The sequence below is a fragment of the Benincasa hispida genome, chromosome 2 (genome assembly GCF_009727055.1).
Source record: "Benincasa hispida cultivar B227 chromosome 2, ASM972705v1, whole genome shotgun sequence".
In the NCBI taxonomy this organism is placed as follows: Eukaryota; Viridiplantae; Streptophyta; class Magnoliopsida; order Cucurbitales; family Cucurbitaceae; genus Benincasa; species Benincasa hispida.
The window spans coordinates 49556714-49577665 of NC_052350.1; the positions used below are offsets into that span (position 1 = coordinate 49556714).

The 20952-nt window shown below is 35.4% G+C and overlaps 3 protein-coding genes across 5 annotated transcripts; 2 read left to right on the forward strand and 1 right to left on the reverse strand.

The window, feature by feature from the left end:
- The first annotated feature begins 7769 nt into the window (after window positions 1-7769).
- LOC120071473 lies at window positions 7770-10557 on the forward strand. 2 transcript variants are annotated; one of them, XM_039023783.1, is made up of 5 exons: window positions 7770-7920; window positions 8073-8220; window positions 9536-9688; window positions 9880-10055; window positions 10183-10557. In XM_039023783.1, the coding sequence occupies exons 2-5, from the start codon at window positions 8089-8091 to the stop codon at window positions 10283-10285; spliced, it is 564 nt and encodes a 187-aa protein (XP_038879711.1). In that variant the 5' UTR covers window positions 7770-7920; window positions 8073-8088; the 3' UTR covers window positions 10286-10557. The 2 variants fall into 2 exon arrangements, with proteins under 2 accessions (XP_038879711.1, XP_038879712.1); XM_039023784.1 differs by lacking the exon at window positions 7770-7920 and having other exon boundaries at window positions 7934-8220.
- Window positions 10558-12293: 1736 nt separating this feature from the next.
- LOC120070956 lies at window positions 12294-14976 on the forward strand. Of its 2 annotated transcripts, XM_039022890.1 has the most exons (9): window positions 12295-12710; window positions 12925-13138; window positions 13242-13294; window positions 13870-13906; window positions 14006-14071; window positions 14164-14268; window positions 14362-14512; window positions 14619-14695; window positions 14785-14976. In XM_039022890.1, the coding sequence occupies exons 1-9, from the start codon at window positions 12601-12603 to the stop codon at window positions 14869-14871; spliced, it is 900 nt and encodes a 299-aa protein (XP_038878818.1). In that variant the 5' UTR covers window positions 12295-12600; the 3' UTR covers window positions 14872-14976. The 2 variants fall into 2 exon arrangements, with proteins under 2 accessions (XP_038878819.1, XP_038878818.1); XM_039022891.1 differs by lacking the exon at window positions 14164-14268 and having other exon boundaries at window positions 12294-12710.
- Window positions 14944-20100, reverse strand: LOC120070955. Its single transcript, XM_039022889.1, has 6 exons — window positions 18114-20100; window positions 17250-17683; window positions 16986-17147; window positions 16228-16303; window positions 15481-15636; window positions 14944-15329 (listed from the first exon to the last, which is right to left on the reverse strand). Exons 1-6 carry the CDS (start codon window positions 19926-19928, stop codon window positions 15189-15191), a joined length of 2784 nt encoding a protein of 927 aa, XP_038878817.1. The 5' UTR covers window positions 19929-20100; the 3' UTR covers window positions 14944-15188.
- Window positions 20101-20952: the final 852 nt, after the last annotated feature.

Genomic DNA, 20952 nt, shown 5'->3' on the forward strand with positions numbered 1-20952 from the left:
ACTTTACAATTTTCGCGTTTCTAAGCCAATTTCTATACGGTCGACGCAACTTTTTCTCCTTTTTGCCGCATAATCTAAATAAAACGGTATAAATAACTTGTATTTCTTAAGTTATCAGTGGCCCCAGAGTCAATAATCTAGGCAGAATCATCATTCTCCACTAAGCAAGTCTCCAAAACAAGCAAATCACATTTACCTTGCTTAGTCTTCTTCTTCTCTGCCAATATTAGGGCAGTTCCTCTTCCAGTGCCGTCCTAGTTGCATGGAAACTTTTTCCCTTGTCAACCCTCACTGGTTGTTTACCCCTTAGAGCAGTAGGTTGTGGGTTAGTAGAAGCCTTCCCCTTACCACCCTTCTTCTTCTTCCACTTTCTGGTGCTGGAAGAAGAAGGTGCAGACTTAGTTCCAGAGGTCGAACCTTTATGGAACTTTTTAGATGATGAAGCAACATTTGCTTCACCCTTCTTCTCCTTGCTTTTCAACAATGATTGAAAATTCTGCAACTCGTTGAGTAGAGTTGTAAGGTTGTAATCAATTCTATTCAGAACAGCATTGCTATGAAAGTGAAGGAAGCTATCTGGTAAAGATTCCAGAATAATGCTAACCTGGTTGGCTTCATCGATGCTTGACCTGTTTATCTCAACCATGTTGAAGTGGATCATCATATTGAGAACATGTTTCCCAACAGATGACCCCTCTTGCATCCGTCGAAAATGTACTTGAGAGAATCGTGCCTGAGCTATGCGAACGATTGTCCAAACATCCCCCGCAGGGACTCCATGATCTCACGTGCAGTGACCATGGACTCATGCTTCTTACCAAAACTTCATTAAGGCTGGCCAAGATGTACGCTCGGGCCTTCTCATTCACCCATGTACATCGTTCATATGCTTCCCAAACATTTCGAGGAGCAGTAGGAGCTGGAATAGGAGAACACTCCTCCGTGAGGACGAATCTGAGATCATCGATGACTAAAATTGTATTTATTGTATTTTTCCAACTAGCATAGTTCTCGTTAGTTAACTTATCGGCGGCAAGAAAACTTAAAGTCGCGGTAGCCAAATAAAATTGTTGAAAAAATGAACAAACTTAATTAAGTGTACTTGCATTAAACCAGTTTTATAAAACCAATCATGTTTTAGGAAAATAGTCTTGTATACCTTAAGTTATATCTATTTTGCATTGATGCTTTAGTGAGGTAGGACAAAGTCATCGTAGGGTGATCAAGTGCCCCTTCATTGAAATGAGATATTCTCAACCATTAGACAGAAACAACTCCTTGTAACTGAATCTAATAGTCACCATTGTTCGGTACGGAACTTGCTAACATCCTTAACAATTTTGTGTAAGTGTAACCCATCATTTTAGGTTCTAGAGTCTCGCCCTAATGAGCTAACCTTAGGGAAAAGTCGATTAGGATAAGAGACTAAAGCAACCATATCCATTTTTGGAGATCAAATAAAGAGTTATGCAAAACTGGCATACTTTAGAAGGACACCCACAATGCCACGAGGCGATGCACAAAACTTTATCCAACCTAATGAGAGAGATAGAGGGATATGTTATCACACATCCCACTCCCACTTACTATGAATATTCTCTCCATTCACCTTGGTATTGACCTACCCAAATTCCACCCAAGGTGCCTCGAGGTCGAGGATGGATCTCACAATGTGAACTTTTAGGGAGAAACGTGTAGACATTAAAGTGAAGTATCATATACTTCATTTTCCTCCCACTAAATGGTCTACCTAGGGTTCATTAATTTAGAAAATTCGGCTACTGATTTTATCTTAGTGATTTGTTTAATTTGCTCAAAACAACAATTTCTTTTAATGATTAAACAACTTTGATTCAAGTCTTATTAAACTCTTTAACAGACTTTCATCAAATGTGTATGCATGTAACAAATCTTTCTAATTCACCTTTCAATGTAGGTTCCCAGGTAGGGGTGCGACATTTCCACCGACTTAAATACCCCAGCCTAGCAAGAACCAGCCTTAGACAAAAGATCCCTTATAGATACATTTGTTATATATCTAATCTTTTATTAGGAATAAATTTAATCCTATTAAACCAATTTAAAAGATTAAACTTAGATTTCTAGTCTTATTAGAAACGTGATCTTAGGTCTGTCTCAATCAAATTTTAAAACACTTTATAAATGATTAATAAATGAAACAATTAAAATCAACTAACATTGCAAGCTAGACATACATACGTTATTTATAACAATTATAAATTAACCTAAGGTAGTGTCATGCTTCATGCAATGTTCATTCATTACTAATATATAACTTTTATATAAACAAGTAATGAATTAAACTATAGCATACATTCCATACAAGCATTCAACCTTATATTATAACATTTATAATATAAATGATGCATGGATATGTTATAACGCATACATACATATATTATAACTCTTATATTATATGATGCATGAGCATGTTTTATGTAATTTAAACATGCATAATAATATATTATAAGACTTATAATATAAAATGATGCATGAAAATAAATGCATAACCTATGGTGGGTTTTAAAACTATATGACATACATTATGGCATATATAATAAGCATACATCACATGCATATTTAATTAAAGTTGATGGATCGGGATAGTTAATCTCAAAACCGGAAAGGAAAAGACTAAACTATTACAAAAGTTGAGTCCACCGATTTGAAACAAGTGAACCGGGTCTTGAACTACTCGCCAAGAAGCCTTGCAACTTAATCGTGTAGCAAATCTCCTGATCGTCGAGCAACGAGCATCGAGTATACACGATCGTGTAACAATGATCGCATAGCTTTGGACTATGCGGTGAGCATGAAAGTCCACGCAATCATGCAACATGCTTCGAGTAGCACATACCATGCAATCGTGTAGTTAGAGACTATGCGATGAGCATGATAGTCTACACGATCAAATAGCATGCGCCGAGTATCATATACTTTGCGATCGTGTAGCTACTGACTATGCGATGAGCATGATAGTCTACACGATCGTTTAGCATGCAACCCTCGCATCGAGTATCATATACCGCGCGATCAGCTATTTCTCGAGCGCCTTCGCAATCATACAGCCAACGCAACAAGATCGTGTAGAAAACTCTACACGATTGCATAGCATTAGCTATGCGATCATTTAGTAGATGCTACACGAACGCATAGCCAAATCTAAATGATCGTTTAGCTCTAGCTACACAATGCGACCACCATTTCGTCTTTTCCATCGAACACACTAAAACCTTCACTTCTGAAGCTTCACCAACGACTCAAACCAAACGAATATAGACTCAATTGCAAGATTAATGCCTAAAAATGCAAAGGATCCTTACAAATTAACTTTTGTAATTTAAACAGAAAGCCAAAAAACAGAGATTACTACCCTGAAATATCCATAAAAAACCATCCACATACATGTAATAATTAAACGCAATGCAGAACTTAAAACCCACAAAAACTGTAAACGATTTCAATACAGAAATGGAATTTGGAATCAGAACTACAACCTAGCTCTGATACCAATTAAAGGAACTCGTTTACAAGAGATCCATAAGTGGGAGCGGATCATCCAAATTCCATTTTGATTGAAAACATAAATTTACAGTAAACATATAGATTAAGCATTCTAAATAAAGTTACAACATGCTTTTTAAACAAGAAACGAGGTTCAAGTGATTATACCTTTGAAGAACACTTCTTCTCGTATAACCCTTGAATAGTCACGAACTCTTCAAACAACAACAAGAACTTGAAGACCCTCTTTAATAAAATTGCGAACCAAAAGGTTGAAGACACTACCACTTGGTATCCTCAGTATTCTTAGGGTGAGAATCCAGGAGTGGTGGGCTCTGACAATTTTAGCTAGGAGGGAGTTTGAAAGTTTGGAGAAGGAAGACAATTGAGGAAGATGACTATCGTATAGTTTCCGCTTCAATCATGTAGTCAAGAGTGTCTATCGTATAGCCTCTGTAATTTCTTGTAGCTTACTTAGGAAGAAGAAAACCTTTTTTTCTTTTTGTTCCTTTTTCCATGAAAAAAAACCAATTAACCACCCACTAAAGTGGCTAAAGAGAAAAATGGATTAATTATCCAAAATAATAAATAATGTAAATAAATATGATAACCAACTTATCATATTATATTTATAACCTATAGTTTTAATATTGCATCATATACAATATAAACTATAGTTCTTTTTCTCTATTTTATGGCATTTAATATAAATCATATTAAATTTAAACACTATGAATCTCATTCATAGAAAATATATTTGAATCACATTCAAATATTTATTCCTCCAATTAAACTATAACGTATCAAATACATTATGTCAATTATATCATATATAATTAAATTTCCTCTTATTAATTTGAACAATTCAAACTAACCCAAAAACTAATTCTCAACTAAATCCTTTTGAGCTACCAAGGGGACCTTATGGATCTGTAGCTTGAAGCTCCAACAGTACGTGAATAATTAATTAAACTCTTTAATTACATTATCCACCATCCGTTAACTATCGGACACTCCACTAAAGACCGACAGCTGCACTCTTCACACTACAGATATATTTCTATGTCCATTGGATATAACCAATCAATAGTACGATAACCCTTCACAAATTGCTCGTAAGTTTAGCTAGGCAAAATTACCGTTTTTCCCCTGTAGTTACCTCTAACTCCTTAAGTACCACTGATCCCTCTAATGAACAACAGATCATAGTCCTACTATGACTAAACCCCTCTCGGGCCAGGAGAGGGTGTGGCGCCACATTGTTCAAGACCCGGAATCAGCCCTTAAGGGAGCAATTTATCTACTTATTCCTATTTCAGGAAATGAGTGAATTTCATCTTGTGTAGCTAAGTTCCCAACTCCCCAGTCAGATGAATCCCCAAAATGGTAGGCTTGTTGAGTTGGCGATCTGGCCACTCTCACCTATACAAATAAAAAGACCGCTCTCATAGGCAGAAGTTCACAACTCACTCAAGATTAAGATCATGTTACCTATGGTCATCCTAGTGAAATGAAAGTCTTTATTATGAACGGCGTTATATAATGAGACTAAGCATTTTGTGGTCCGGTCTTATACAAACTCCTTTATATAGAATATCCTCCCTCGGATGTCTAATACATGAATGACCAGGATTAGATCATTTGTAGCACTTTACAACATTTGTAACATCTACAAAGCGGGCCATACTCGTAGTGTCACTAGGATAAGGTACCCAGCCTTATCCAAATACTACAGATCATTTAGATTATCACTTAAACATGATCCACCTGTATGTCTCCACATACATGTTTAAGTTACAACGATAACCTTGAATATTAGTTTATTGGTTTGTAGTTAATGCAACTAAAATATCACATATTTTATAAACAAAGTGAATAAAATATCAAATATTATTAATCACATACAAGTTTGTTCATACAAGGTTTACAAGCTATAGGACCCTATGAGATTTAGGGCAGTAATCCCAACAGATGTTAGTTATCATTTAGGATTGTATGAGAAAGAATTGTTTTCGAAAGACAATAATCTTAGATAAACGGTATTGCTTAATTCCATGATTGACCTAAGTATTGTTCAACAGTATGTAATGAAAAATAACACCCTAGAACACTCTTTAATTCTGAAATTACATTTGTTTGTCTTGTTATCTTGTTTTATTGTAATTCAATCAAAACATCACCCCATTTGACTTTCTAATTCCCTAGCTAAAATCGATACGGTTCTAAATAGATAAGTAATAATTGTTTGTTTGATCCCTAAGGATGATACTCAACCTCTTAAGCTAGTTTAATATATTATAACTTGACCATATTCACTTGCAGGTAATTATTCACGTCATTAGGCTCACTCTTTGACCACTTTTTTTTAAAGTTGATTTCAACAATTTTTTTCCCATCCACATACACCTGATAAATATCCCTAGCAATTGTGATTCTTGAAGGAATATCAAACATTGGATATGCAACATTACAAAAATATTTAAACCTTACTGTCTCTTCAAATCTAAATGATATCTTAGACAATATTAGCATCTTAGCACATGCATTTTTAACTCATTGTTGACTAAAGGCAGTAGACAAAAAAATTAATATTGATAGTATCTTTAACATCAGTTTCATTAGGTTGAAACTTTAGTATAGTTTTCCCTTTAGGTTGCTCTCTGAATGGATAATTTCTGCATTATTTTCTCAAATGCTTCCATAAGGTACTAGTACCATATGAAGTCACAAATATAATCATTATCACATTAGTTACATTTGCATAAAATACCTTCAATGCTAGACTTTTCCATCTTTGTAAAGTGATTCCACACTAAAGTTAATGGCCTAGTTGATTTTCTCTTGCCAATAACTGTCATTTAGAACATGCATATGGAACATTTATAGGTGATGATTCAGTGTTGATCAAATCACTGTTTTCCATCTATAATATTAATAAATAAAGAAAAAAAAAATTTGAGCATAGGTAAATCATGAACGAGTGGCAAATAAATATATAAAGAAAATAAAAGGAAGAAAAAGGGAGTTGGGTGGCAAACCAGTGACGGCGTGAAGGCAAGTAAACGTTGTGAAGCAACGACATGACGTGAAGGTCGGGTAGTGAAAAAGAAGAAGTCAGACGGTGAAGAAACACAATGGAATGCAAAATGACGAAGACGAAAGATCAAGAAGGTGAAGCGACCGACTGTGAATGAGTTCCAGAGACAGAGGCGACTGTGAGTCTGTGAAGAAAAATGATGGTGAGACGATGAAGAACGAGAAGGAAGACGAAACGGAACATTGAAAAAGTCCAAAATGGTTTCACTAATCACTATAGGAACACATGTTAAGTGATCTACAACATTGCAGGTGAAAGAACTCTAAAAACATTTATATGGGCTGAGGCTATTTAGGTCGGTTCGGTTTAAACTGAATTTTTCTCCCCTAAACTCACGAACTGAACCGACTTGCTGGGGTTCACTAAAAAAAAAAACCAAACGAAACCATTTTATTTTAGAACCAACCCAAACCAGTGTGGGTTGGGTTAGGTTGTTCGGTTTTTGAGGTCTTCGATTTTTTAACACCCCTAGTGACTACATAGAGTTGGCCACACGTTGGCTGTCAATGTGATGGATGAGGCGGAGTCTTGAAATCATGTACCATACAGATTTCCTTCAGATACTCAACTACTCCAAAATTATCAATAATTTTTACTCTAAATCCTAAATCAAGAATTTGTTTTTCTAACAACATTATCTTAGAAATTTTTTTTCCACTACCCTATTTTTGTCATTTAATTTGAAAAACTATAGCCACGTTTGGTAACCATTTCGTTTTTAGTTTTTGGTTTTTAAAAATTAAGCCTACTTCCTTCTCATTTCTTACCATGATTTCCATATTTCTTAAGTACAATGGTTGAATTCTTAGTTAAATTTCAAAAATAAAAACAAGTTATTAAAGCTACTTTTTTTTTAATTATTAAAGTAGTTATTAAAACAAGTCAAAAACAAAAACAAAAACAAGTTATTAAAGCTGATATTTTGTAAGTTATGAACAATAAAAAAAATCAATTACCATTGCAACAATTTGATTAGGGAGCGATAAACATCGCTTAATTTTGAAAAATGTACTCAGATATTGTATTTTTTTACATGAAAATTATTGTTATTATTTAACCAATTTCGATAAAATTAACTTAATTTATAATCCTCAAATTACAAAAACCCCATACTAAAAAAAATTAAAAATTAACAACTAAAAATAAAATAAAATAAAAGATACAAACCCGTGAGAATTTCTCCTCCTTCATATCTGAACGAGAACTCAAAAATCAGCCCCTCCCTTAAACTCGTATTCCCCAACCCACTGCACTTCCTGCTATACATCTATGCATAAGCGCTGAATTGCCCATTTTATGTTAGTTTCAAGACTTCCAATTCTCTTTTCCTCTCAAAATCAAAGCATTTTTCTGGGTTCTATGTCTAATTTTCTTCGGGTTTAAGGGGTTTTTGGTGGCTGAATTTCACTGAAAATGGTTCCGGTTTTCTTGATTTCTGTTAAATTTTCAGTTCCAATTGCTTCACTATGGATTCCGGATCAAGTGGCGACGAACCCACTTCTTGGGAAGACCTTTGCAGTATCAATTTGATGCCCTCGGAATTGTTCTTGAAGTTTCGCAAAGAGTTGCAAGGCTTTCGAGTCGGTATCAATTTGGAGGTAATTCTACAACTATGGATGCTTTTTAGATCTCATTAGAATTGATATTGTATTGTCCCCTTCAAAATATGGTCTATGTTTCACTATTCAGATGATTTGAAGATATATTTATACTGCTAATTGTGGCTTTGGTGGATGTAATTGTTAGCCTAAGTGTTGCTTAGATAGTTTTTGCTTCTGTGGGCTGCATTTTTAAGGCTTTGCTGTAGTTTATTTTATGACAGTAGCTGCATAAATTATATAGAAAATGCTAATTGTCCATATCAGTCATATTAATTTGTAGTTTGGACTTTGGAGAGATTTTGTTGAACATCTGGGTTCTGGATAGTTTAATTTTAGACAACTAGGATGAACTTAGGAAGTTGCAATTTCCTTTGTAAAGAAAAAGAAAAATGGAAGTGAGAAGCGAATAGTAAGTTCACTGGTGCTGATTGATCCCAAGTTGAATTTGTAGGGTCTCATGTATTCTTTGCGTTCCTTCACATCTTGTAGTTTCTTGAGCATAAGGTGTGAGTGTAACGTACATGTTTGAAAGTGATGTTGTGTAACTAGTAAAGGTGCACGACATTTAATGAAGGTCGTTCTTACTGTTTAGTTCGTTTTGTTTGGAACTGAGTGACAAGTTTGAGTGATAAACATTAGTTTTTTGCCTCCCTTTTGAGTTCAACAATTGGAGGGTGGAATATCGAACTATCGACTTTTAAGATGGTAGTTGGTATCTGTTATGAAGTTGACAATAAAAAAAAACAGAAAACGTACAATAGAAAAATCGACAAAGAGATTTATGTGATTCATTGACAGTGTGTTAGCTATATTCACGAGCAGAAGGAGTGATCAGATTTTGTAGTAGATAGACATATCATATAATACAGATTAAGAGGCGCCAATAGAGTTAAAGAGTTTATGTAGCGCACTTTTTTAAACCATAAAGCCAAAATTGTAAATAACATAAATATGGATACAAATTATGTTTCAAGGCATTCTAACAATATCTTATCCACTAGACTATGCTCGTATTGATGATAAATTAGTTAAAGAGTTTAGTAGTTGTGTTTCTGAGGTTGGTTCTATACTATTTTTCTGTGGTTAAGCTTTCTCGATGTTATTATGAGTCTTTGTGGCTCATGGGTCATTTTGCAACAGTGGAACTTGATGGTTAACTATGTCTATGAAATGAATAGATTGTATTATACAATAAGAGGGTAATACACTCCTGTTTTTTACATTCTTTGAAACTCTTGTATGCAGTATGCATGGTTCATGTCAATTTGTGTACTCTTAGATTTAATGGATTTGCATTGGTTATTTGGTTCAGTTCTATAATGCGCCATGTAATGAATATGAAGCTAAGCTTGTTCTGAAGCCATTATATCCAAATCAGCGTTGGAAATTTATCTACGAGCCAATTCGTCAAGACATACGTCTTCTTTCCAAAAAGATTCCTGTTGCCAAGTTTCTAAATCTTCAGGTACAAAAATTCTAACCCACTTGTTGTAAGGAAACAGAGCCAGAGCCCTTCGTATATCATAGCTAAAAGGAGATTATATATGATCACCTACACTATACTGTCTTACCCAAAAAGAAGAAAGTGTGTGGTTTTCAATCTGTACTGTAGATGACATTCAATTCTGTTTTCTGTTTCTCGAAATACAACCATAGGTCGGTATCGGACATAATTTTCAGATGCATGCCACTGGTTGGAAATGGAAGCTAACCACATGTTTAGGTGGAGATGGTGTATCTCGCATACGGAACAAGTCATCAATTAGCCCGTTTCCAGGATTGGATTTCCGCTTCGGATGGAGGGCAGATTATGTTCTTCCTGAAATTACAGGGTGTGGAAATATTCATCCTCAATATAATCTCTGTTCCAAAGATCTCTATAAATCATCATTAACTAGAGCTTAAATTGTTATAGAAATTCTCAGCTGATTTCCGTAATATTGGCCTTGTTTTCGACAGGGCTCTAGGAACCGGTGAACCATTGTTTAACATGAATTCAGGAAGATTGGAAGCCTCACTTGATAGAATTGAAGCCATTGTCACTCACAGTGATGAATCTTGATGAATAATACAATCCAGAATCTTGTCAGCTTTAACATCACCCATTGTGAACTTGAGAAGGTGAAAAGTATAGCAGCAGTGTATAATTCAAAGCTTCTAAAAGATGAAAATTTGTTGGTCTATTTTCTCAGGATGACAAAATTTACAAGTTGCTTTAGATTTTGGAGCTCTCTCTCTCTCTTTCATTACTCATGTTTTTTTATTCAATCTTTTTTGTACATTTGATGAATCAATCAAGGTTAGGAATCTTGAGGAACATGGATATTTCTATTACTCGTTTGTTCCAAAGTAAATGAATCAAGAATTATACATAATTTATATATATGCCAGAGATCTATTTGAAAAAAAAAAAATAGATATTTTAAATGTTTAAGAACGTATTAATCACACATTTGAAAGTTTAGGTATCAGATAAACATAAGCTAAAAAATGTAGAACTAAATTTGTAATCAACTTAGGTCAAATATGAATCTTACTCTTAAATTTTGGGATTGTATTAATTAAAATCTTGAACTTTTGTATTTGTATCAATTTACACCCTCATTTAGATTTCGTTTGACTAATATCATGGAAAATTTATGATTTGAGTCAATTTTTTAAATTTTTATAAGCCAATCAATTTTGATATTTCATTACGATTATGTTTGAAAATCATTCCTGCACTGATTCTCAAACATCGTGGACTTTTCTAAACGTCGATTTTAGAAAATGATAATTATAGTAAATGGACGAACGATTTTCTAAATTGACACAATTATTAGTTTATAATTTAAATTAATACAACCCTAAATTGATATTTTTCGAACTTATTATTATTATATTTCTTTGTGGATCCCCTCCACTTCACCCACGTGGCTGCTACCTAAAAACAGCTCTAATCGCTGCTGGTTTTTATCCACAAAGCAAATTAATGGATTTATTGTACTTATCTATATTCGATCTTACAATAATGGAGTTTTGTACTATCAATTTTTCTTCCTTTATTCTTCTTGTTTTTATTTCAATCTTAATTATTCCATAAATGAATATTAAAAGTAGAAGCTGAAAGTTCGTTCTTTCTTTCTTTTTTCTTTTTAATCTTAATTATTCTATGGAAGATCAAAAGTAGAAATTGATAGTTTACTCTTCACTTCATAGATGCTTTTAACAAATCAGTCTTTTGGTCACTTGAACTTAAAAGACCTAAGCATTATTTTATGTTAAAGCGTAAATATGAGGGTCAATTTCATTACTACAATTCATGTTCGGTTTTAATCTAGTCTCTATAATTTGGTCATATCTTTCAAATATCTATGCCATTACTAATAGTTTTCTCAATGATAAATCAACCAACTTTTGTTTAGACATATCTGCAAACACCATGCCAAATTGATCTACATTTATTTAATGAATATTCTACATCATCACTTAACTTAAAGTTATTAATAAAGATGAGTAAAGATGAGATAACTATATTGTTTACTTAGAATTTAGGCTTAAAATGAAATTAGTCTCACTTTTTAAAATTAATTTTTTTTTTTTATAAAAAAATTGCTTCTATCATTGATGAAAATTATAAAAATCATCTTATTGTTCACGCATATTGGACTCTTAACTCTTGAAACTCATTATTCTCGTCCATTGCTCTCTTGCTTTCAATCTTGTAACTCTTGTTCTTTTTTCTTATAATAAAAAGAACATGAGCTAAAAGTCAAGTGCAAGGCTAAAGAGCAAAGAGCGAGAGCAAGACCGAATAGTAGAAAAACCATAGAGCGAGAGTGAAAAAAACCTAACAATTACCATAATTTAAGGATGCAAAACTCTTAACTTTCGGTAAGTGTCTTAAATTTGTTGGTTGAACAAAAATCCAAAATTGGAAAACAATAAGTTAAAAACAATTTAAAATTTAAATAGAGAGAATTTGTAGACTAAAATTGACCTCATAAATATCATCTATTTGGAGTAAGATTTATGAAACGTGGCGGAATCTGAAAGGATCGCTTTACCTTATAAATAACTTTCGGAAAAGGAAAATCCGCAAAATTAAAAAAAGAGAAAATTAAGGGAAGAAGCCGATTGTGGTCGTCGTTCTTCTTCTGCCGCAAGCGCCGCCCAGTGCCGGCGTTAGGGCGGATTGGGAATCCCCGATTGTCTTCTTCCTTGATTTCTATTCTGAAGAAATTTCGATGTGTTTTGCTTCTCTTTACCTTCAATTTGTTTTTCTGACGATTTTCTTTGCTCAAGAACAAGGGGGATTATTATTGCCCTATCCGGCTCCTTCTTTTGTTCTGTTCGGAGGGTGAAGAATTTGTTCTTACCAACGAACCTACGGTTTCTATGTCGGCGGCAATATCAATTTACCGGCCGGAATTTTTGGGATCAGTCCAAGGTGGATACCGAAATCATCTCAAATTTCATAGAACCTTCGCCTTTGCCCCGTGGACTATGTAAGTTTAAACTTTGACTCTGTTCTTTTTCTCTTCCTTCGGTTCGATTCTGGCACCGATTTCTTGTTCATCTTTTATAGTCGTTGATTTGATTGGATAAGGTTCCTATTTATCCGCTCTGCTTGAACATTTGTTACGAAATTCTCTATAATTTGATTTCCGGCGGGAATGGAGCGGACGATACGGAGGATTTAATTTGTTGAATTTGAAATAGGACAATGGATTCTAAATCGCATCAAACGATGAGGAAGGAAGAAGTTTCTATTCAGATTTCAACGCCACTGTTGCTGCCGCAGTCAAAACCATTGGCCGCAAACGAGTTACAGTTCAACCGGCCGCCGCCGGCCGAGCAGGATTTAGTTCACAAAAGAAGATTAGAGTTCGGTCAATTCGTAGCGAGGGAGGCTGTGCTTGATGAGGAATTGTGGGTAAGTGATTTGATCTTTGTACATTGGAAGAAATCTTCAAAACCTCAGTACCTCAAAATCATTGTCTTTGGATCTTAAGTATGAGTGGTGGTGTTTGTGGTAGACAGCGGCATGGCTTCGGGCTGAAAGTCATTGGGAGAATCGATCAAATGAACGGTAAAGAAACTTCTTGTCTCTTGCACATAGCTTATCTTCTCAAAAACATAGCCACTCCTTTTTTTGTTTGTAGAAGAAGCTAAAAGCTTAAAAGGATAGGGTTTTTAATACTCAATATTCCATGAGATTTTTGTACTCATGACCCTTCCATAGGGGTATTTATGATTAATGACCTACCTCCACTAACTTCTACTTATGTGAGAGCATAAATGAAGATCGCGATGGAGAATGACTATCACTTTAAAACTACGTAGACATGGGTCGTTGTGTTCTCTGACGTAAATAGAAGGTTAGATTTCATATATTTGTAGAGGCGGGTCATTAACCCCTGTGAAGAGATTCATACAAAAAACTCATATTCCATAAACTTGACTTTAGAACATTAGGACAGAGCTTTTAGGTTTCTGGGAATTTATATAGAGAGTGGCCTGATATAAAATGGGTTTGAGAGTAGAAAACCAAGAAGCTGTTGATGATAACAAATATTTTGAAATTTCAAAGCTCATAAGTTGTCAATAGAATAGAATAATGGGAATTCTAGGAACACAACTGATTGTAGCTCTGCTTTAACACAGATATGTTGATAGCTTCAAAAGGAAATTTGCAGAACAGGTAGGAATGGCTAGATTTATTTAATCTGCTGCTAGAGTGGGGTTGAGATAAATTGACTCGTTACCCTTACTTTCTATATGTATCCCCTGTATGTTGCAGGAGTTCAATGCCATAAAAAAAAGAGGCAGTGGGCAACATGGACAGACATGTACATGCGTTGTTACGGTGTGAAATTTTGTCTCTAAAGTTGTAAACCGTGAACTTATACTATTATGCTTGGGGAATTGGCTCTGAAGTCATGTTCTGAACTTTCTCAGGTAAGGAAGGAGCAGAAGCATATTAAACATACAGTGATTAAAAGTGTAGTAGCAACTCTTGATATGAGCTCGAGGCATTTGATGCATGGCGAGACTTTCCCAGGGGTCAAAACCAAATTTATGTTTACTATCTACTTCTTCCTCATCTCCCCTTCTTCCCTTCGGCTAACTATGTGAAGAAACCATTTTTATATGCAGGAAAGAGAGAAGAGTCATGTATGCAGCATCAACAAAGAGATACCGAATAAATATGCATATATTTCAAACCTATGCGTAGCGAAAGCAGCACGTCGTCAGGGTATTGCTAGCAATATGTTGAAGTTTGCAGTTGTAACAGCGAGATCCGGTGGTATAATTTGAAGAAAGATGAAACTTTCCACCCTCCCTTGGTGTACTAAAACTATATCAAAATGCAATGCTTGCAAATATGGTTTCTAATAAGATTTCTGTTGCAGGTATTGAACAGGTATACGTGCATGTACATAGAAACAACACACCCGCCCAAGTGTTGTACCAAAAGATAGGCTTTGAGGTAACGTCTACCTTTGCATTTAAAGCTCCCTCATCTTTGTTGCATACGGTTTCACTTCGTGAAGCTCACACATATGTTACAATTTCCAGGTGGTCGAAATAGCAAGTTCACAGTTGGTGGAGGAACAAACTTACCTACTATGTATTAACACAGGGAAGCTTAACAATGTACATTGATGTCGATATTCACTTATCCTTGTACTGACAATTGAAATTTGGAAACTCACAAAAAGTATGAGCACAATGAAATTTGATGTGTAAAAGTAAAAGTCAATTCTTCCATTCTTGTGTAATGCCTATATACAATGTTTCTACAAAAAAGATGACTAGCATTTACAGTTCATACACAAGTGTTTTGTAGGAAGCTAATTGAGGTCTTGAACCAAAAAAAAAAAAAAAAAAAAAAAAAAAAAAAAGGGCGCTTGCACAGATCACTCTTGTATTTTAATATGAAGGGCAGCAAAATGATTCTAGCTAAAACCAATCCCTCAAAATTAACATGAGGATGGCACAGAGGAATAATAACTTGGACCTTCGTAACGGTTGTGATGCTTGACATGCCAAACTGGAGACAGCTTCAGTCCAATAATCTCTACATTTGGATTCGAGTGTCCGTCGAGAAATACATCTGTTACCTATTAAAACCAAGTCATGTCTTAAATGTTATACAGCAGCTTTTGACAGTTTCCAGTGAAAAAAAAAAAACAAAAAGAGACAAAACAAGTAAATTTCTTCTTAATGTTGTAAAACATAGCACACGTGGAGGGTTCAGACTGAGAAACACACCTGAGAACATCCAAAGAGTTTGAGCACTCTTAAAGATGGGCAATTATCAACAATCAAGCCTAGTGCTTCGTTGGTCAGTTTTCGACACCAGGATAGGTCGAGACTAACCAAATTCCTAGAAAAACAGGCGAGCGAAATTGCTGTGCAGCGGCTAACCTGCAGTAACCAACAAGGAAAACCAACATCTTCGATGAACTTTACTTGAAATCATTAGTCACTAGCCTCAATTAATCAAGAATGGCCTAGCAAAGCGAGGGGCATCATGATATGTGGCAAATACATTTATGAAGCGCATAGCAGGAAATATATATGTCCCATCCCATAAGCTTTCCAAAGATGAAAATATTCGTTGATATGTCAATACATCCATAAATCAAAAGGTCCGACATCGATATTAAATATCCATGAAGATCTCTAACATCTTTTATAAATACTTATAAAACATAAAAAATATTTATCTACTTAGCCTAATATGAATAGGAACACTAATAGCAGTATCCATAATTTAGTTCAGGGTATAAACAATTTAATTATTAATCTAAACAAATTTTATAAATTTTGTAACTTACAGAAATATTCGTCAATATTGATATTTAGTTGATATATATGTAAAATTGAAATTTTGATATCGATATCAACTTCATTGCTTTAATCTGTGAAGCTTTCTAGGCTCGAGTTGTACGTCTACATTTATTTGTTCCAGGAAAAAGAAAGATGCATATTAGGGAAAAAGATGTAAATACGCACCTTCCTGACATTGTTCAGTGAAAGTTCTTTTAAATTCTCTCTTGACATCTCCACAAATGCAGCAACAGCCTCATCACTGACAAGAATAAATGATATTGAATTGATCAGCCAAATACTGCAGATATTAAGTACCAACATCTCATGCAAAGTGTAATACTTTTGAACAGGATTGTTCTTGATACTGTTTGCTTTCTGATACTTATCCTAAATAAACTCAAACTGAAACAAATTGTTTCCTATATACATATAAACTCAAACTGAAACAAACATTAGAAAGTTACTGGGTAAATAATCACTTACCAATTGGAAATAACATAAGTAATTTATTTGTAATCTTTTCTATAACACTTCGAAAACACGACAGTGAAAAAACCTTTTAAATATACAATACAATCCATCAGGCGTGAATAACCATCCAGAATAACGATCATTAAGAATATTAAAGGTTATATTTAGTTACAGAGTTTCAATTCTAAATGAGTCTCATGAGAAATAAAAAGTGTCGCAATAAAAGATAATATGGCTCGACAATTATTAATGAGCCTCATGAGAAATAAAAAGTGTCACAACAAAGATAAATATGGCTTGACAACTATAACAAATTGCTAGAAGGGCAACAGTGTTAGGATTGTTTCAATCTAACCAATTATTGTAGCAGCAAAATACTATATAGAAATATGGTGAGGTTGACGTCTTTTGAACTTATAACAAATGAAAGTAAGCATTGAAGAACTAAATAAGAGAACTCTGGTTAGAACCTGAAAAGATTTCGGGAAAGCTTTAACTTTTGAAGAGCCTGGCAACCACTTGAAAGACAGCATAAAGCATAATCCGTTAGCTTTGACAGATTCACAAGGTCTATAGCACGCAGAGAAGAGCAAGTTTCTGAGATGGCTTTTATGGATTTATTGGTCAATTTCCTGCACCCAAGAAAGAAAGCAGAGTTCAAAGACAAAAACAAAATGATGTAAAGTAATGGTTTTGATAACAGTAATCCATAGAGATATGTTCAAGAAACATACACACAATTGGTTAAAATGAGTTCCTTCAGATTATGGCCCCCAGCTGTCAGGAATTCTTGGATGAACTTGTCACAAATATCTCCGATCCCAGCTAATGACAGCACTTCCAAATGTTGAAGCTTCTTCATTGCAGGAACCATCTGCACTGGATCGATTTTTAGGCAATCATCCAGATACAATTCCCTCAGAGTTGATCCTAGAGAATTGGCTATAGAGTCTATACTTGAGAAGGTGAGAAAGGAGCACTGGCTCAGATTTAAAGATTGCAATGCAGGAGCAGAACATACAAGTGCAGCGATACCAACGTCAGAAAGACGACATGCACCAGTTAGGGATAACGACCTCAGGGCAGGTAAGCTATTTGATGACCGAGCCAATGTAGATAATACAACAAAATCTAAGATACTACGTCCACATTGGTCAAGCTGGAGTATCTGGTCCAAAGAAACAGAAAATGGAATTTACATAATTCAGAGCATGAACTACACAACAAGCTGTAAGCCTAATCTGTGCATAATTCAGCCAAAAGAAAGATGATACTATTAAGAAACATATTCCATTCCTTCATAACACAAGTTTCCAAGTCAAAAGGAACGGCAGGAAGAAGAACACCATACATTAGAAATATTGAAGTTTATTTTTTGAAAAATTTAAAGAGTGGTGAAGAGAGGTTCTCTTCCAAGATTTAAGATACTAAGAAGCAGGATTTTGCCCAATGCAGCAATATCTACATCAAGTTTTCGATGTCTCATGATTAATCCCCCACATGAAGAATAATGAAAAAAACGCATCAAAATTCATAGTCCTATTAGAATTTTTAACATTGCGGTAATTAATTAATTTAATGCTGGAAACTATATGTACCATTAATTTGCTAGTGTCACACCCTTGAAAAGATTTCACAAACTCCTCTTCACCCAGCCAAGAGCAGTCCCTTATACAGACTTCAGTTGGGGAACCACAGAGAAGAAGATTCAAAAAACAACTGTTCATTTTTCGAGAATCACAAAGTAGCCAACTAAGCTTATGCCTGAAAGTATCTGGGACAAAATCCAGTGAAGAAATTGAATCGGCATTTTCAGCAAGAACCCTTAAGCACAAATCTCCCAATGAGGGAGGCAAAGACTGGAACCGGCTACGACACATTTTCTTTTTAGGGATCCATTCAACTGGTGCAGGGTCATTCTCCTCCTCTGAAGATTTTGTAACTCGTACTCGTACACCGTTCGCTCGGTCACTAGCAATCTTCATTGCAGTAGAGAAGGGGCCAGGCCAATCTTTCATATCATCTTCACCTTCAGCCTCAACATTCTGCAAACTATCATTGTCCTCATTATAACGAGCAAACTCAATAGCTGTTCTTCTTATGTACGAGTCACCTGATAAAGCCATCCACTGTCTCTGTGGGGCAGCAAAATGCAAATGACCTTCCTCTTCCGAACTAGACTCCATCTCTTGACTGTCATTGCTCTGAGGGCCATCATCTGCCAGATGTGCAGTGCCTGAAGCCTCACCTTCTATGGAACTATATTTATATCTCGATTCTGAATCCATTATAAATTCTTCAGATAGAGACAACAGAGCTTCTGCAATCAATTTCCCTTCACTATTATGTTCTGAAGCATCTCCTTCAATGGCAGTATAGCCGTTAGCATCCATATCCCCTCCATCATTGTAACTTGCACCAGACAACTTTGTTGTACCTTCTTCAATTACTATTCCCTTCGGTCTTTCACGAACCAACCGATAATTTTGATGCTCAACTAGACTATCACTTAACACCTCATTGTTTCGCTCAGAATGTAATACAACCGTATCATTTCTATTTGAACTTTGGTCATCAACAATCCATTTACCCTTTTCTCTTCGGCTGAACCTATTCCTACTATTGGTACAACCATTCTCTTCAATTCTTGAGCACTCCTCCTTTAGCTTTTTCATCACAACTCCTCCATTTCGATTCAGATCAATTGGAACATTGTCACTATCCTTTAAACCCCTCCACTTTTCTACTAACCCATCAACATTACCTTGGGGTGTACCAATGTCCAAACCAATTGCTTGTTTCATCGTCTTCAAAATTCTCTTCCCCGAACGTAAACTGACACACTCTTTACTCTCAGGACTTTCATCGACCAATTCCCCAGCAGGCGAATCCATACTGGGGTTCAATTTTCTCTTCCCGTTTACATCAACCTCGTCCCTCTTCGACCCTGTAAATTCAAAATCGATTCTCCGCCTAGGTTCATTCAAGCTCTCGGCCCCTTCATTAACCCCTAAACCCTCAAATTCAGTACAAATTGAACGAACCTCCAACTTCCCATCAGAGGCCAGGTTCAAATCTCGATTTTCAATCGTGTCCGCTTTCATCTTCTTTCCGGGGGAGTTATCACAAACGTGATCAACATCAGAATGCTCAGCGCCAAGCCCTTTCGCAGCAAGTCGGGAACTCCGCCTCCGAGAAACTCCGGGACTGGAGACGCCATCGGAGGGCAAGGCAGTGGAATCAGCGACAGAAGCGGTCCATGAAGGAGGGGAAGGATGGGGAGGAGAGTGAGGGGGTTGGATTTCATGATGTTGAGAGGGCGTAGAAGGATGACGGAGAGTTTTGGAAGGGGATTTTAGGGATTTGGGAGTGGGTGGCGGAGGGATAACTTCACGAGACCGAAGAACCGTCATAAAGAAGAATCGTGTGGCGGAGGAGGAAGGAATGTGGTCGGAAGACTGGAGGCAGCGGCGCCGGAGAAAATCAGAGCGACGGAGAAGTGGTTTTCTTGGTTAGGTTTTTTTTGCATTAGGAAGAGACCAGAAGCTTCTCCTTCACGCTACTTTCGGACGGTTGCGCTTTCCCGCCAATTGCCTCTCTCTCGTCGTCCACATTATATTTTGTCTTTTATAAGTCCATTGCTTTGTGTCCTAAAGTCATGCTATTTGGTATCCAATTAAGTTCACATCTTCCTATAAATAGTGACATTTGGTGGATCTTAAAATCACATGTGAACAAATTCCCTACAAATTGGAGAAAGTTGAGAATTTCGAGAATTTTCTCATTACTTTGTTTTATTTTATTTTATTTTATTTTATTACCATTCGTGTTCCCGTTGTGCTCCTCAAATTCAGAACATGTTATCAACACGAGCTTCTGTCGTTTTTCCCGCTAAAGGTAGGTCCTAAAGGTATGACGGTTTTTCTTTTCTCGTTATAATTAATAAATTTAATGTTATTTTGCATATTCAATATTTATTAAATTTCTAACATAAGTATAATATTTATGATAGTGCTACCATGACAAATCTCACAAAATTAGAATTTGCTACCCTTGATATTAACGACAATAATTAATTTATCATAGGTACTTGATGCCGAAATCCACCTGGATGCTATAAATCTTGGGAAGACTATTAAAGAAGAAAATACGACATCTAGTCAGAACAAAGCAAAAACTATGATTTTCCTTCATCATCATATCCATGAGAAATTGAAAATGAAGTATCTTACAATAAAAAATCCCCGTATCTTGTGAAAAAAATTTGAAAAAGAGGTATGATCATAAAAAAAACTGTTATTCTTCCTAAAGCTCGTTATGAGTGGATGCATTTAAGGCTACAAGATTTCAAATCAGTAAGTAATTACAACTCTACATTATTTAAAACTAGTTAAAAAAATTGTTATTATGCGGAAAGAAAATTATTGATTCTGATAT